The sequence below is a fragment of the Moschus berezovskii genome, chromosome 16 (genome assembly GCF_049115385.1).
Source record: "Moschus berezovskii isolate FMDL1 chromosome 16, NW_MosBer_1.0, whole genome shotgun sequence".
NCBI lineage: Eukaryota > Metazoa > Chordata > Mammalia > Artiodactyla > Moschidae > Moschus > Moschus berezovskii.
In genome coordinates this window covers 79,489,913-79,507,859 of record NC_142475.1, presented here as the reverse complement: position 1 = coordinate 79,507,859, position 17,947 = coordinate 79,489,913, and the positions used below count along the sequence as shown (strand labels likewise).

The following is a 17,947-nucleotide window of genomic DNA, read 5'->3' as shown; positions in this document are numbered from 1 at the left end:
TGAACTGAACTGAACGTTCAGACTTGAACTGTTTATATAAGGGATCCTATTGTACTTATTTGTGTGTGGAATGTTTCCCACAAATTAAAATGCAGGAAAGTGAGGAGATGAATGAGTGTGTGAGATCCATCCTCAGGAACTGCACAGCCCCTTTCTCCAGTTGTGATGTCCAAACCCCCATCCCTTCCTCCACCTGTTTTCAGCTTTTCCGTCACTGTTCCGTGTCACTTTGTGGTGAGAGATGATATTTCTAAGTTACCTCAAACTCCTTTCTTATTTTGCACTGATTCCTCCAAATTCCACGTGATGCTTTCTTTCTCACGTTGATCCACCCACTACTTCCAGGGGTGATGGGATTTTCTGTATGCAGTTCTACACCTCATTTTCCAGTTGGACAGTTCCTGCTGTCACACATGGCTTACTGTCCAGTCTGGTGGGCTACAGTCCCGCCAGAGTCGTACAGAGTCGGACAGGGCTTACACACACACGCACTGGCACCAGGGTTCATGGGAACTATAGGCTCCGTCCTTGGCCAGACGTCTCTTTCCTGAGAAGGCCCTGTCTCTGGCCCTGAACACTGGCAGCACTCTGTAGGTGTGGACATTCACACCTGTCCTCACAGAGAGGGGTGTGCCCTCCCCCCCACTGCTCCAAAATTCCCCTCAAATTTACACGTGAAAGTGGGAAGCCTAGGACCTAGTCCCACTCAAGAGAGCCCCACTCAATAAGTACATTATTTCCCCCTACAATTAATATAAATAAAAATGTTTATATATGGAAATGCTTTGTTCACTCAGTGTCCACAGACGGTCACCATCTCAACATGGACAGTAAAGCTCGGTATCGTATCCAGTGCCAGCATAGCTGTTTTGTCTGAAAAGCAGTTTGTTTAAGACCATTCCTCAAAGTCATGTTCCTTTTGCTCCAGAGGTCAGGACTCTAAGGAAATTATTTACTGCAATTAACAACAAACCAGCAGGGTGAGGCCAAAGTCAGAGGGAAGTCCTGTGTGGTGTGTGTGTGTGTGTGTGTGTGTGTGTGGGTGGTGTGTGTGTGTGTGGTCTGCGTGTGTGTGTGGTCTCTGTGTGTATGTGTGTGATGTATGTGTGTGTGGTCTGTCTGAGTGTATGTGTGGTGTGTGTCTGTGTGTGTGGTCTGTGTGTCTGTGTGTGTGGTCTGAGTGTGTGTGTGTGGTCTGTGTGTGTGGTCTGTCTGAGTGTATGTGTGTGTGTGGGGTGTGTGTGTGTGTGGTCTGTGTGTGTGTATGTGATGTATGTGTGTGTGGTCTGTCTGAGTGTATGTGTGGTGTGTGTCTGTGTGTGTGTGGTCTGTGTGTCTGTGTGTGTGTGTGTGGTGTGTGTGTGGTCTGTGTGTGTGGTCTGTCTGAGTGTATGTGTGGGGGGTGTGTGTGTGTATGTGGTCTGTGTGTGTGTGTGGTGTATGTGTGTATGGTATGTGTGTGTGGTGTGTGGTGTGTGTGTGTGGTGTGTGTGTGGTGTGTGTGTGTGTGTGTGTGTGTGTGGTCTGAGTGTGTGTGGTCTGAATGTGTGTGTGGTTGGTCTGTGTGTGTGTGGTATGTGGAACCCACAGCATGTTCACCACCAAAACTAAACCTTCCCATCAGCTGTGCACTCTTGAGTGGTGTTGATGTGTCAGTGCAGGTTCATAACTTGTATCAAATGTCCCTCTCAGCTGAAGTGTGTTGACCACAGGGAGGCTGTACTTCTGGGGGACAGGGGGTCCAGGTGAAATCTCTCCACTTTTCCCTCCAGTTGGCTGAGAACCTGAGACTACCCTACAAAAACAAAGTCTTTAGAAAACAAAATGGTAAAATATCCTCCAGCTATGAGATTTTTGGCTTCATACACCACAGCAGTGGTGGGCAGCTAAATATTTCCTCAGAATCTCCTGTGAATTTAGAATGGCCCAGGTGGGAAGGCAGAAGGACAGAGAACACAACAGGATTCCACGCAGTTTCCTGTCTAACAGATGGATGGAGTTTAGGGACATTCGGGTCATGGTCTGAGCAGTTAGCTTGTCCTGGTTTAAAACAGTCAGCCTATAAATATAGAAGTAGTTCCCTTTCCTTTTTCCATTTTTTTTATTGATTGCCATCTTTTACCAACTTCTGTGCTTTTGCTCATGTACTCACCCAAGGCAGTATGAGAGAATAACTGTACCGATATGTCATCTGATTAAAATGGACAACATTTGATTTGCATCAAGAAATGTGAATGAATATGAAAACGATGATTGGATTTATTGGCGCTGATTTCCAATTGTGCAGGAAGATGACATTCTTCATTATTCATGATGTGAAACCTATATTTTCTACCTGACAGTATCAGGCCAATTATCTCAATCCTGTTCTCTGAAAAGATGACTATTTCTGCATTAATTTTTTTAGTATACATGCTGCTGAATCAAGCATGTGTTTCTGTATTAATTAAGAAATGTGTATGTGTTGAGGAGTTGAAGTTGTGGTTATCCAGAGACACCCATAACTGACCTTTTATTGAAAACAAACTCAAAGTTCCCTTGCTAGGGTAAGGTTTTATAATTTTTGAAAAGTGTTTATTTATCTCGATGGCATTTGAACAAAATTTCAAGACTCAAGTTTACCAATATAAAGCTTTAAAAGAAAAGCACTCACCCATTAGCTATTTCTGGGGCAACTATATTTAACTTATTCCACTTCATTCTCTTAATTATGCTTGAGATTCTCACAGTGTTGTTTTTTATTTAACACTGGATATTGTCTATTGCACACTCACTGTAGAATGTGTACATTTCCACTGCCTCACACACTCCAGTGCACTTGTATAATAATGATTATATAAACATTAAATGCCGCTGTGAAACAAGCCAAGTTCATATATTTGTACTAAGCTAAAAACTGGAAAAAAAAGAAAAATGGGAACTTTGCATGGGATTATCTTGAATCCATAGGAAAGTAGAAGAGAACTGATATCCTCACAGTGTTATGTCTGGGGGTATCCATGGTACACCATCTTCCTCCAGTTCAGCTAATTTATTTGTTGATATTAAATCAAAGCCAATTGATCACTATACATTACTTTGTATCTATGATATTCCACACTAAACTCACTTAATAACTCACCATGCAGTAATGTCTATAGGGTCTTAAGGATTTTCTATATTCAAAAATCATGTTACCTCTGAATAATGTGTTTCATTTCTTCTATTCAATTTTAATGATTTTTATTAGCTCTGTTCTTGCCTTATTACAGTAAAACCTGAAGAAAGATTAAGGAGAAATTAAATTGGTGGCCATTTTTGACTCATTTCTGATCTCAAAGAGAAATGTCTCAGTAATTCACCATTAGCTGTGATGTTTCTTATACATTTTTTGTGTATCTCTTTATAATATGAAGGATACTTCTTTGTACACTCAATCTTATACGAGCTTTTATCAAATGAATGAATGTAATGAAAGGTTTCTTTGTACCTATTAAAATGACTATATAATTTTCTTCATTTTTAAAATTCCTACTTTTAACATGATGACATGTATTATTTGTGTGTGTGTCTTGTGTGTGTATTGTATCTAATGCTCAGACTGGGTTAATGTTATTGTTTGGTCCTCAAGTCAGGGTTAGGGCCAATCCAGCAAAGCTGTTTATGCTATTTTGTTTTTTATTTCTATAATTTCATTTGATTTGGGGGCCTTCCCCAGTTGGCTGAGCGGTAAACAATCTCCCTGCAATGCAGGAAACGCAGTCTTGATCTCTGGGTTGGGGGATCCCCTGGAGGAGGAATTGGCAACCAACTCCAATATTCTTGCCTGCGAAATCCCATGGACAGAGGAGCCTGATGGGCTACAGTCCACGGGGTCTCAAAGAGTCGGACACAATTTAACATGCACATAGCACATAGAGGCCAGAAGTCATTCTAAACCATTTTCATAGTCAGTTCTTTAATGATTGACAGTGATCATTTTTCTATAAGTTTAATAACAAATTATGTCCCCATGGTTATTAACTGCTTCTTCACTAATTCTCTTGGTCTGTGTGAGTTTTTAAAGTTATAAGTGTACTTATATCTTTTCTAGCTACGTTTGCTATAAATAGTCCTCAGCTCTGTGAACTTCTTTTAATACTGCTAACTTTGTCTTGTTGTAATATTTTGATAAATGACTATTATTTAACTGGTAGAAATAGACCTAGTAATTCTATGATTTGGAAATTGTGGAGAGTTATCCTATATTTTCAGGGAAAGAGAAGAAAATATGCAATAATATAATGGAAAAACAATACCTATTTATTTTTTGCAAACGTGTTTGAGTGCACTGGAATTATTTAATTAGAATTAGCACTCTGGTCAACATCTGCAGGGTAATTTTCTCATAGATCTCCAAATAGTGCATCATGGATGTTCAATGAATATTCAGTAAATTCATAAATATAGATCTTTCTGTAGACCATAAACGCAAGAGAGTCTTGATGAATGTAAATGAAGGATAATGACATCGTGTGTGAACAGGGACCACAGAATCGTGGGGGGAGGGCGGTTGTGAGGTCTGTGTGCCTGCAGCTTAGCTCATTCATCCTGCGCACCTTCCATTGAATGTTTCCAGCCACATCACAAGATGTGAGGGCTGGAAAAGACCACCCATTACTTTAAGGTGGTGCTGGAGAAGACTCTTGAGAGTCCCTTGGACTGCAAGGAGATCCAACCAGTCCATTCTAAAGGAGATCAATCCTGGGTGTTCATTGTAGGGACTGAGGCTAAAGCTGAAACTCCAATACTTTGGCCACCTCATGTGACGAGTTGACTCACTGGAAAAGAGTCTGATGCTGGGCGGGAATGGGGGTGGGAGGAGATGGGGACGACAGAGAATAAGATGGCTGGATGGCATCACCGATTCGATGGACTTGAGTTTGAGTGAACTCTGGGAGTTGGTGATGGACAGGGAGGCCTGGCGTGCTGTGATTCATGGGGTCGCAAAGAGTCAGACATGACTGAGCGACTGAACTGAACTGAATCACATAGAAATGTTTGCCGACACACTGATAGTGGTATCATTTTTATTATGTTTTCTATTAGGTTCAAGTTCTTCGGAATGCTGGAGAAGAGGTGACCCTGACAGTCTCATTCTTGAAACGAGCACCTGCTTTCCTCAAACTGTCGCTGAACGAAGACTGTGCATGTAAGCATTTGTGAAGGATGGGAAAAATGCTCACGTCATGCTTGCTTTCTGAACCATCATTTCCTGACAGCAATTAGTAGCTTCTTTTCAAAGCTGAGATTTCTACCTGAATACAAACAATTTGTCTTAATATCACAAAGCATTCAATTAACCTTTCTCCAAAGGGAACAGCTGTTGTTTTTGTTTCAAAATATATTCACATTTAGCTATTTTCCAACTATAATTGGGGAAACATTATTTATTTTAAAATGTGTCATATTAAATATATACATTTTATATCTCTATTGAATTTCATTCATAATGTTTGATGAATATATATTCTCTAAGTAGAAAGCAATATACTTTTATTCAACTACTGAATTTACTAATTAAGCATTTACACTTAATCTGTCCTGATGAAAATATGGAGATTGAAGGAAGCCCTGGTCTATGTGAAAATGTAATAATTTTCATAAGAGCTACTTAAAATTTTCTGTATCTTTTTGCACATTATGAAATAAAATGCATACATCTTACAGGTTTTGCTAAAATCAAAGAGGAGTATATTTTTAATGAATTTTACATGAAATGAAATGCAAAGATCCTCAATTCTCAATTGGATCAGTTTTAACAAATGCACGTTTGCTCAGTCCACATGCATATAGATTACAAAATGGTTCTGCTGTGCATCTTCCTATAAATAACATTCCCACAAAACACTGACTTGATTTCTTGCCATCAAGTATTATTTTTTGCTTCTTCTAGAATTTTATGTAATGTAATCAAGCTGTTTTTATTTTTTTACATCTGGCTTTTTTCATAATGAACCATATCATGTTACATATTTTCAGAATTTTTTTTTACATTGCTGCATAGTGTTCCACTTGTGACTGTAGTAAAGTTGGGTAACACATTCTCCTGCTGATAGGCAGCAGAACTGTTTCCAGTGTTTTGCTATTGTAAAGAAAGCTGCTATAAACAATCCTGTACAAGGATGGAGAGTCTTAGTATTTTTTGTCACTACTATAGCTAGTACTATAAGTACCTAGGAGTGGATTGCTGACTGACAAGACAGATGTGCACTTAACTTGCTGACAAACTGCCAAGTCTATTTCTAAGATGGGCATATATTTACAGATCTCTCAGTGTCCACTCCAGTGTGGATGAGAGTTTTGGTTGCTCTGCATTAATGTAATACGTGATGGTCACAATTTCTTCACCTGTTCTCTTGAGGGTCTGGTGGTATCAGATTGAGTTTCAATTTGCATTTTTCTGAAGATTAATGATGATTTGCTCCTTGTCATGTGCTATTTGCATATTTGCATGTCTTATTTTGTGATGTGTCTGCTCAAGTCTTTTCCCCCTATTTCTATTGGTATGCCTCTACATTATCACATCGCAGGAGAGTACAGACTGCTTATAAGCCTCTGGTTAGTTATGTGTGTTACAAACATTTCACTCATTTTGTGTATGACTGTACTTTTTACCCAAGGTGTCTCAAGTTTGTACAACTCTTTGTGAGAGTTTAATTTTATTTTTATAAGATCTAATTTATCATTTCGTTGTTGTTTCATTGTATATGCTTTTGGCTTTCTGTATCTTCTCTAAAAAAAATTTTCCTACCCCATGGTAGCAAGGATCTCTCCCTGCATTTTTGCAAGCAGCTTGATTTTTAAAAAATAGATTTATTTATTTGGCTGTGCCTGCACACAGAATCTTTGATCTTTGTTGAGGCATCTGGGACGTAGTTTCCTCCATGCAGGAGCCAACCTGGGCCCCATATATTGGGAGCATGGAATCCTAGCCACTGGATCACCAGGGGAGCCCCTATAACATTGATTTCTGTGTTTAAGTTTATAATCTATCTTATAGTAATAACATTTTGGTTCTGAGGTAGGAATCAAGAATGAAGGAATCACCATTTGATTTCCATTAATTTATGCATACTGTATTCTTTCAGCAAAACCAGTGTTGATCATTGCAGCTTTATACTACTTTAAAAAGTCATCCAGGGTACGTTCTTCAACTTTGCAATATTTCAAGCTTGTTCAGCTATTCTAGAGCCTTGCATTTCTGTGTACATTTTATAAATAGCATATCAATTTCCATATAAAAAAGCTATTATGACTTTGAGTGTGACTAGATTGAATTGATAAACAATTAGTATACTTAACACCTTAACAACTTTAAATTTTTCATTCCACAAACATATCTTTCTATCTCTTTACATTTTATTTTTTCTGTAAATATTTTAGTGTTTCCAATGGGACAGTATATCATATCTTTCATTAAATTTAAGTCTTTTATGTTTTTCTGTTTTAGTGTAAATAATTATTTGAAGATTTAATTTGCCAATTATCTGTTGCTAACATACAGAAACAATAAAACAAGCCTTTTTATATATTGACATTTTGCAACATAGCTTAATATCCTTACTAATTCTAATAAGATTTTTTGTGCTTTGTAAAAATTTTTCTACATATGAAGTTATATCATCTGCAAATAGTGAGTTTTGCTTGTCTCTTTCCAAGCTATATTTCTTTCATCCTTGTTTTTCCTTGATTTTGCACATAGCAGTGAGTTGGTCCTCTAGTAATGTGTTGAATGAAGTCCTGAGTGCAGATGTTCTTCCTCTGTTCAAGATACTAGTGGACACTGTCCAGCTTTTCACTGTTAAGTGTGCCATCGGCTGTGGATGCTCATAGTTGCCCTTTTTATTATTAATTTATCTTTAATTGGAGGAAAATTTCTTTACAGTCTTGTGTTGGTTTCTGCCACACAACAATAAGATCAGCCATAATTATACATAATTCCCCTCCTTCCCTCCCCCATCCCACCCCTGTAGGTCGCCACAGGGCACCAGGCCGGGCTCCCTGTGTTATTCAGCAGCTTCCCACTAGCGATCTACTTTACACATGGCAGTGTGTGTATGTTGATGCTACTTTCTCCATTCATCCCACTCTTTGCTTTCCCCACTTTGTCCACAAGTCTCTTCTCTATGTGTTTCCATTCCTGTCCTACAAATAGGTTCACCTGTACCACTTTTCTAGAATTCACATATATGCATTAATATACAATATTTGTCTTTCTTTCTCTGACTTACTTCGCTCTGTATAACATAGGTGCCTTTTATTGGGCTAGAATAGAAAGTGAAAGTTGCTCAGTCATGTCCAACTCTTTGCGACCCCATGGACTATACAGTACATAGACTTCTCCAGGCCAGAATACTGGAGTGAATAGCCATTCCTGTCTTCAGGGGATCTTCCCAACCCAGGGACTGAACCCAAGTCTCCCACATTGCAGGTGGATTCTTCACCAGCTGAGCCACGAGGGAAGCCCCAGTTAGAATAGAGACACCCTTCTAATCTTGGTTCCTGAAGATTTTTCTTTTTCTTTCATTGTTTTAGTAGAAGTTAATGTTGAATTGTGTCAAATATTTTTTTTCATCCATTGAGATTCTACATTAAAAAATTTTTTTCTGTTGATATGGTAACTTTTTAAAAGTTGATTTTGAATGCCAAATAAAGCTTGCGTTCCTAAGATAAAACCATGATCATGCTGTATCTTTATAGATATATTACAGGTTTTAATTTGTAAGGTATTGTTATTATTTTTTAATCTATGTTCATTAAAGATTTCCAGATGTATTTTTCCTGTGATGTTTTAGTGGGATTTTGGTACCAAGGTTATTATATCTTTGAAGCAATTACTAAATTGTAAAATCTTAGAAAATCACAAATCTTTATTTATATTACTCATCTTTAAAAATAGATTTTGTAGTTTTCTCACGAGGATCTAGTATGAACTATTTTAGTTGTGAATTGATTGCTTGTCCATGAAGGTACTTCCAGTGACAGTGTACACAGCAAGAGTGCCTGTGAAGACAGAGCACTTACAGACTTTGCATTATGGAAAATTATGTCAAATACACACGAGATTTGCTAGTAGATTAGCACATGAAACTAAGTAGGACTTTGTAGCCAAACAAAATCTTGCACCATTTTAAGTATGGTTCATAAGAATAGGCCTCTTCGGGTAATAAAATGAAATAGTATTCTTATATGGTTGAATGCTTCCCTTAATAAAACCTTAATGCTTCTGAAATCAAAGATAAATATTTGCAGGTCTCTTTTAGGATCCACTTTAGGTTTCCATTTTTATTTTTGCTTACTTCCAAAACTCTGGCTTTGATATAAATAAAGCAGAGATCATTTTACTACCTGGCTTGCATGATACCTGAAGTGACCTGAAGTTCACGGTTCAGAGGATGTCCACGCAGAGCAGGCGGGCTTCTAACCAATGCTCTGCCTCTTCCTGCAGGTGCGCCGAGCGACCAGAGCAGCGGCACCTCCTCCCCGCTCTGTGACAGTGGCCTGCACCTCAACTACCACCCCAACAACACAGTAAGATGCCCGGGGCGTGGTCCCCATAGTGAGGAGGGAACCTAGACGAGGCCCAGGGTACACGGAGCTAGAATTTGCTCAAACTGCTCTGGGACCTGGCCTCTCTGACAGACTTGAGATCCTTGGCTGCTTTATTTTTTCAGAATTATGCTAATCCAGGGAGGAGGTGAATAAGTAGGTCTGTTATTTTTTTAATGTCATTTTTGTCCTCTCAGGTCTGCACTAAGCCCTTTGTAAGCTGTAGAGACTTAACTTCGAGAGATCACATAGAACATTGTAAATCATTTTATAAGATGGCATCTTATATGGAATGTGACATAATTTGTTATCATTGAAATTATTTCATGGAAAGTAGCTATATAATTTGTGATATATTGGGATTTCTTAACCACCTTCACTCACACCAGGGAATTAATGCAAAGTGATAAAGATGAAAATCTAATCTACACATTGTGTAAAATGTGAGGGATGTTAAACTAGATCTGTATTTAATAATTGATAAAATCAGCATGTTGGTTTTATACACATTTAATAAAGTGCTGATTTTTATTTTCCACCTGTACTTTGGAGTAAGCAGTGCTTTTTCTTTTATAAATATTTTGAATTTCCTTGTATTTCACCCTTTGAAACAAGCACACATTGTAAAGACAAAATGAATCCTTCCAGTTAAATGTGAGCCAGTCAGTTACCCCGTGCTCACAAACGTGAAGAGAAGCAGAGCTCACTTATGAAGAATTTTATTTTTCTGTTCCAAGTATTAGGATGTATACGACGTGGAGCTTCCTCTGACCTGTATGATTCACTCTCCGTTGGAGATTCTTGACCTCACTGTGGCATTTCACTTCAAAGTCCTCCTTCTGAGCATCTTCATGCCTCTGGCCTCAGTGCACTGAACCGCAAAGCATCGGTCTGGGACAAGTCCAGCAGGCTCCCAATCATTTTCGTTTGCCTTTTTTGTTCTGAAAGAGGAACCATTGGCACCACCAGGGTTGTCTCTGCAAGAGGAAACCAACCACATCTGGTACTTCACTGCTCTTCTCTCTTACTTCTGTCACCAGAGAAGTGACTGTCACACGGTGGATAATATCTAAAAGGTGGTCTTCAGAAGGCGGCAAGGTCTGAGTGACTCCAACAAGGAGCGCATATGTATGAAGTGAATACAGGCGTCGGTCTGCGCGCCGGTCAGCTCCGTCTCGCCGCCGCAGCCCAGCCTCCACCTCTTGCGTGCTCTCATCCATCCCTGCGGTCAACGTGCTCGTGACGCCTCTGCTGTCTTTCGAGTCCTTTCACGGGTGGTGCCTTGACCCCCACAGCTGTGAGTCGACCGCCTCCCCTCTGAAAGGAACCTCTGCCTGGAATCAGAGCTCAGATTGTCCCCACTGTGGCTGCAGCCAAGGACGCAGAGATGGGGCACGGAGCAGCCCTCCAGCCTTGGCAGGCAGGCGATACGGTGCCCGCCCCACCCGTCAGGAGCCCACATCCTGCCAGGTTCCCTCCTGATCCCCTTTCTCCGGAGACCTCCCCCATATGTCCCGCACATCAGAGCCTCCATCTCGGCTCTCTCCTGAGATGGGGAAGAGCCGTTCTTCTGTAGAGCTGAACACGCTGGATGACATGTTATTCTAGTCCCTGCCCCATACCCGTGGACCCCTCTGCAATAAGGAGACAGAAATAGGAAGGTCAGTGGGTGGGAGCCAGTCAGGCTACCTTATTCTCTTCCCATTACATACACAGCAGCGTCTGTGGACTTGAGCTCACCACTCGTGCCTCAGCGTGGCGCTTGAGTTGCTGTCTTCCTTACAAAGCTCTGACTGCAGTAAGGAAACCACTCAGCAGTTCCACAGCACAACTGTTCCAAATAAATCCAACCGCCAAATCTTTAAAAACTCCATCATCATAAACTTTTCTTTCTGAGTTATGTCTTTCCACTTCAAGAGGCATGTTTGATTTCCATTTTTAGCGTTAGGATTGAACCTTGTTTGACTTTGCTAAGGATCTTTAGGGCTTCACAGGTGGTGCTAATAGTAACAAACCTGTCTGCCCAGCGGGAGAGGTAAGAGATGAGGGTTCGATTCCTGGGTCAGGAAGATCCCCTGGAGGAGGGCATAGAAATCCACTCCAATATTCTTGCCTGGAGAATCCTATGGACAGGGAAGCCTGGTAGCCTACAGTCCATAAGGTTGCAAAGAGTTGAACACTACTGAACTGACTTATCACACATGTGCGTGCAAGGATCTTTAAAGGAGTTAATAGCACTTGCAATGTTTTAGACAATAAGAATCAAGACACATATAAATTAAAGTACAATAAAAATAAAGACAATAATTGCATTGCATCTCAATCAAATAGATATTTACTGAGAACCTACCATGTTGGAGAAGGCAATGGCAAGCCATTCCAGTACTCTTGCCTAGAAAATCCCATGGATGGAGAAGCCTGGTAGGCTGCAGTCTGTGGGATCACTAAGAGTCAGACACGACTGAGCAACTTCACTTTACCATGTGGGAACCCGTCTAGGTGCCATGGGAAAAAGTTAATTATGGTTCCTGACCCAAAAAATGTTAAACCCCAAATCTATAGGCAAATGCGTGAAATAAACTGTAACATTAGTAGAAAAAAAAAAAAAAACAGTGGACATTAGCATCCTAATATCAGAGAAAGGTCTGCTAGAGACTTTGAACATCTGACTTAATTTAAATCAACCAGAATTGGGAGACTTCATACCAAACCTGAGGCCACTCAGGAATTAATGGGTCACGCAGACTTGGTGGGCAGTTTGGGGGGTAGAGTATGGTCTACTCAGAGATTCATAAGATTAGGGACCTGTGTCCTTCTGACTTGTCACTGATAATGAGGTACCTGGGAACCTGGACAGCAGGGCGCCTTGTGGCACATGTTCCTGGAACATGCATTGTGGAGTCAGGTCCCTAGAAGAAGCATCAGTCCTTGCTGTGTCTAGTCCTCACTTCTGTCCCAGCCCAGGGATGCTGTGTTCAGTTCCTGCACCATATTTATTTTCTGAAGCAAATTTTGAGTAAGCAGATGCTGTTTGAGTTTCCTGAAACATTCCTTATGTATTTAAGACAACATTTGAAACATATGAGGAAATAGCACCTTATGATATGTTAACATCACTCCACTGCCTTACATAACAGTATAGCCTGGTCCTCCCAAGGACTTCAGGTCACTAATTTTAGGACACACGAGATTCTCCCATCAAGAATCTCTTAAGATGAAGAGAGAGTTTGCCTTGTGTGCACCAGGAGGCTTAAACTCAGGTGACTAGCTCACCAGATTCTGAGAAACATTCTCACTATTCACCTTTAATAAGCGTTTTCTACGCCAAATCCTTAACAAAATTTGGATCTGAATTGTGCCCTGTATGGGCTTCCCTGGTGGCTCAGATGGTAAAGAACCCCCCTGCCAATGTAGGAGATGGGGGATCGATCCCTGGGTGAGGAAGATCCATTGGAGAAGAGAATGGCAACACACTCCAGTGTTCTTGCCTGGAAAATCACATGGATAGAGGAGCCTGATGGACTATAGTCCATGGGGTCACAAAGAGTCGGACATGACTGAGTGACTGACACAACACCTTTTTCTCTGTATGCATTTCTATTTTGGCCTGGTCATTGTTCTTGAGATCTTGAATGGGAATATACCTTGAAATGTGTTACATTTTGTGAAAAGAGTTTATTTTTTTAATTAATTTTTTAAATTGGAGGATAATTACTTTACAATATTGTGGTGGTTTTGCCATACCTTGATATGAATTAGTCTCAGAGGGTAAAGCGTCTGCCTGCAATGCAGGAGACCTGGGTTTGATCCCTGGGTCAGGAAGATCCCCTGGAGAAGGAAATGGCAACTCACTCCAGTACTCTTGCCTGGAAAATCCCATGGACAGAGAAGCCTGGTAGACTACAGTCCATGGGATTGCAAAGAGTCGGACAGGACTGAGCAACTTCACTTCACTTCACTTATACATGTATTCCCCATTCCGAAACCTCCTCCCACCTCCCTTCCCATCCCATCCCTCTGGGTTGTCCCAGTGCTCCAGCTTTGAGTGTCCTGTTTCATGCATCAAACTTGGACTGGTCATCTATCTTACATATGATAATATATATGTTTCAATGCTATTCTCTCAAATCATCCCACCCTTGCCTTCTCCCACAGCGTCCAAAAGTCTGTTCTTTATGTCTCTTTTGCTGTCTCACATATAGGGTTGTCATTACCATCTTTCTAAATTCCATATGTATGCGTTAGTATACTGTATTGGTGTTTTTCTTTCTGACTTCACTCTGTTTAACAGGCTCCAGTTTCACCCACCTCATTAGTACTGATTCAAATGTGTTCTTTTCAATAGTTGAGTAATATTCCATTGTGTATATGTACCACAACTTTCTTATTTATTCGTCTGCCAATGGACATCTAGGTTGCCTCCACAGCTATCGTAAACAGTGCTATGAGGAACATTGGGGTACATGTGTCTCTTTCAGTTCTGGTTTGCTCAGTGTGTATGCCCAGTGGTGGGATTGCTGGGTTATGTGGCAGTTCTATTTCCAGTTTTTTTTAAGGAATCTCCACACTGTTCTCCTTAGTGGCTGTACTAGTTTAAATTCCCACCAACTGTGTAAGAGGGTTCCCTTTTCTCCATACCCTCTCCATCATTTGTAGACTTTTTGATAGCAACCATTCTGACTGGCATGAGATGGTACTTCATTGTGGTTTTGATTTGCATTTCTCTGATAATGAGTGATGTTGAGCATCTTTTCATGGGTTTGTTAGCCGTCTGTATGTCTTCTTTGGAGAAATGTCTGTTTACTTCTTTGGCCCATTTTTGATTGGATCATTTATTTTTCTGGTATTGAGCTGCATGAGCTGCTTGTATATTTTTGAGATTAATTGTTTGTCAGTTGCTTTGTTTGCTATTATTTTCTCCCATTCTGAAGGCTGTCTTTTCACCTTGCTTGTAGTTTCCTTTGTTATGCAAAAGCTTTTATGTTTAATTAGGTCCCATTAGTTTATTTTTGCTTTTATTTCCATTACTCTGGGAGGTGGGTCATAGAGGATCTTGCTGTGATTTATGTTAGAAGTGTTTTGCCTATGTTTTCCTCTAGGATTTTTATAGCTTCTAGTCTTACATTTTGATCTTTAATCCATTTTGAGTTTATTTTTGTGTGTGGTGTTAGAAAGTGTTCTAATTTCATTCTTTAACAGGTGGTTGACCAGTTTCCCAGCACCACTTGTTAAAGAGATTGCCTTTTCTCCATTGTATATTTTTGCCTCCTTTGTCAAAGATAAGGTGTCCATAGGTGTGTGGATTTGTGTCTGGGCTTTCTATTTTGTTCCATTGACCTATATTTCTGTCTTTGTGTCAGTACCATACTGTCTTGATGACTGTAGCTTTGTAGTATAGTCTGAAGTCAGGCAAGAGTTTCTTGTAGAGCAAAAACTATGTTAATGCTACTTTTCCCATAAGAAACCACATCCTTGACATTGAAGAATAAATATTTGAAGGTTAGTTATGGGCCTTAAAACCATAAAAATCTTTGTGTTGTTAGATCATTTTGTATGCAATTAAAAATAATTCTGGCAGTTGTTACAGAAAAAGACTAAAAAGTAAATTTATATTCTATTGTCATAATTTAAACAATAAAAATCATTTTCAAAGACACCAGATATTTCATTGTAAATAACAGATCTGTAAAATGAAATGCACTAACCTTATTTCAATAGCTGAAGTGGGAGTTATAACATATTTTTATGAGAAAGAAATGTACGAGAAAGTGACATTTTTCAACTTTGATACTTAAAGACTCCAGGTTGAGGTGCTATATCAGGAAGGGTCATAGGTCATGTGTATTTTCATACCTGCCAGCACACGAAGTCTATAAAATGTAATTGGTAAAGCTTATCATCCTCTCCTATGGTGATTTCATTCTCTATATTCCATTTCCTATGTCTTTTATGTTCTTTTACTTTTTCTGTCCATTTACTCAGGGAACAATGGAGATAGAGGAGTTCTTTGTGCTTTTCATGAACAGTGAGGGTCCGTCTGTAAATAATTTGCCTGAAATTACTTTGCAGAATTGTGAAATAATCAAGACAAAAATCTGAGCCATTCTTTCCATCATTTCAGCTCTGATTATGAATGCTCTATGTTGGTCACATGTTGGCTGTGGAGTCAGAGAGATATAGGTCCGAGTGGATCCTGACACTGCTGCTGACCAGCTGGGGCCTCTAGTCTATGTCTGACTGCCCAGCCTCCCAGGGGGGGCCTCATGGAAAAGCCCACAAGTGGGTTTCTGCTGCTCGCTTCTCTGGGCTTTGGGACAGGGCTGCTTGGTCGGGTCCAGCCTGGTCAAGGAAATCATGTCTGTTTTCCCCAGAATGTCACGTAGGATGGTGATTCCAAGTACCCCTGTGTAGAAAAGACTTAGGAGGAGTTGTGGGTTTCCTTGGTGACAGCCGTTGCTTTGGAGACAGGTGCATGGGTGCACAGACTTGGTGAGTGACTCTCACAGGACTCATCAGTTGGGGAAGCAGGATTCTGAACCCAGGTGGCTTCATTCTAATGGGGGCCTCAGCCCTCTCCCCCAGTGCACAGCTATTGCCTCACCTGGGCCACGTACTGACTGTGACATCTGACACGAGGAGAAAGGTGATGGTTGATGTGAACCCTGGGTCTCTGCATTTCTGTCACCATGGAAGCCCTGAACGTGACCATCCCGCACAGAGGCTGAGTGCCCAAGAGACTGGACTCCAAGGGGGCCTCCTGACCGTCTCAGCCAGCTCTCCCTTCCAGGTCCTCCAAACTGTTCCAAGGACTTCGTGGACTTTCACTGCCACAACTGTTGACAATTAACATAGCAATGCCAGAGAGCACTCAACCTTTAGTGAAAATAATGGAAGATATTCTTGGCATAAGCAATTTTGAAGAAATTAATACCAGAAAAAAAGGTTAATAATATCTAGACTCACAGAAGTTCAATGTTTAGACTAAAACAGAATCTCCTTCTAGTATCATCACTCAAGAATGAGAGAATTCTTACCTGGGAAATCCCATGAACAGAGGAGCATGGTGGGCAACAGTCCACAAAGAATTGGACACGACTGAGCACCCATCTGTACACAAAGAATCTCTAGACTAGGGAAAAATCCACGTCAGCAGCTCTCTGATCAAACTGAGCCTTGGCTGGTAGATCCCAGGCTGACCTACACACCAGCATCATTCCCTGTACTAGAGCCAGGGAGAACTCCAACAGTGAAAGGAAAAGAAACACTGATCAACACACACTGAAAAGCTCAAATTTTATTCAAATGTATGTCTTCTCAGTACAAAAGGAAAAAAACACAGACTTTTTATGGAATTTAAAATACATGGAATTTCAAACCAGTAGTGGTTATCTTAACATAATTTTAAAACAATACGGGAAAATATGAATGTCTTATAAACATAAAGTTAAATCAATTGACAATGATTTCCTTGAGTACTGTTTGGAGAGATGTTTTAGAGAAATATTCATTCTATTCAAAAATATTTTTAAGTAACCAATGAATCACAAGCCCTTGTAATGTTTTGTGCTTCACAGATAGAAAATACTTGCTAATTGAACTTACTTTTGTCACCTACTAGTTCATTAGTTCATTGCAGTTACAGTTTTGACCCATCTTTGCATTCTTGAATGGATCCAGTTGTCACAATTTTATTTTTTCTTCCAGCTCCTGACCCATTATTTTCAAATGTTTTTCACTATAATTTTTCATCTCAACGATTCCCTCCTCACTTTCTTATAGGATTCCATTAATGGAGACATTAGCAAATGTAATTTCATTGTTGGTGAATATGGATATCCCATGGTATTCTGCCCCTGTCTTTGGATTGCTTACGGGGGAATAGCCCTATGGAGGAAGGGGTTTGTGGCCGCGACGCTGAAAGTCTGTTTTCCTTTCAGGACACGCTGTCCTGCTCATCGTGGCCCACGTCCCCGGGTCTGCGGTGGGAGAAGCGGTGGTGTGATCTGCGGCTCATCCCGCTGCTGCACTCACGGTTCTCCCAGTACCTGCCCGGGACCGACCTGAGCCGGTGAGTTCCACCAGCGCCGACAGCGAGGCCTGGAGTCTGGCTTGTGATAGGACTGTGATTCCGTTCAGTGTGCTTCTGAAAGTGGGAAGAGAGTCACGTATCAAACACACCACAGTGCAGGTGGTGGGCATGGGCTTGGCTTGCTTCTCAGCCCTGCTGACCGAGCCCTGGGCACCCTCAGACTACAGCTCCACCCCCGTGGCCGTCCCCCCTCCACCCCCATGGGGCCTCCGCTCGGAGGTTGGGCCAGCCTTGCTGCCACCAGGGAGGGTGGATGGGTCAGGCCGTAGACACTGTGCTGTTGCTGCA

General features: G+C 40.8%; 1 protein-coding gene across 4 annotated transcripts in view; it reads left to right on the top strand.

Annotated features, from left to right (window-relative positions):
- Positions 1-17,947, top strand: part of SNTG1 (syntrophin gamma 1) — a 150,228-nt gene that overhangs the window by 43,752 nt on the left and 88,529 nt on the right. For all 4 annotated transcript variants that reach the window (XM_088844621.1, XM_055432488.2, XM_088844619.1 and 1 more), the window contains exons 7-9: positions 5,068-5,170; positions 9,470-9,552; positions 17,508-17,638. In XM_088844621.1, coding sequence (XP_088700747.1) covers positions 5,068-5,170; positions 9,470-9,552; positions 17,508-17,638 — 317 coding nt within the window. The remainder of the gene's footprint in view (positions 1-5,067; positions 5,171-9,469; positions 9,553-17,507; positions 17,639-17,947) is intronic.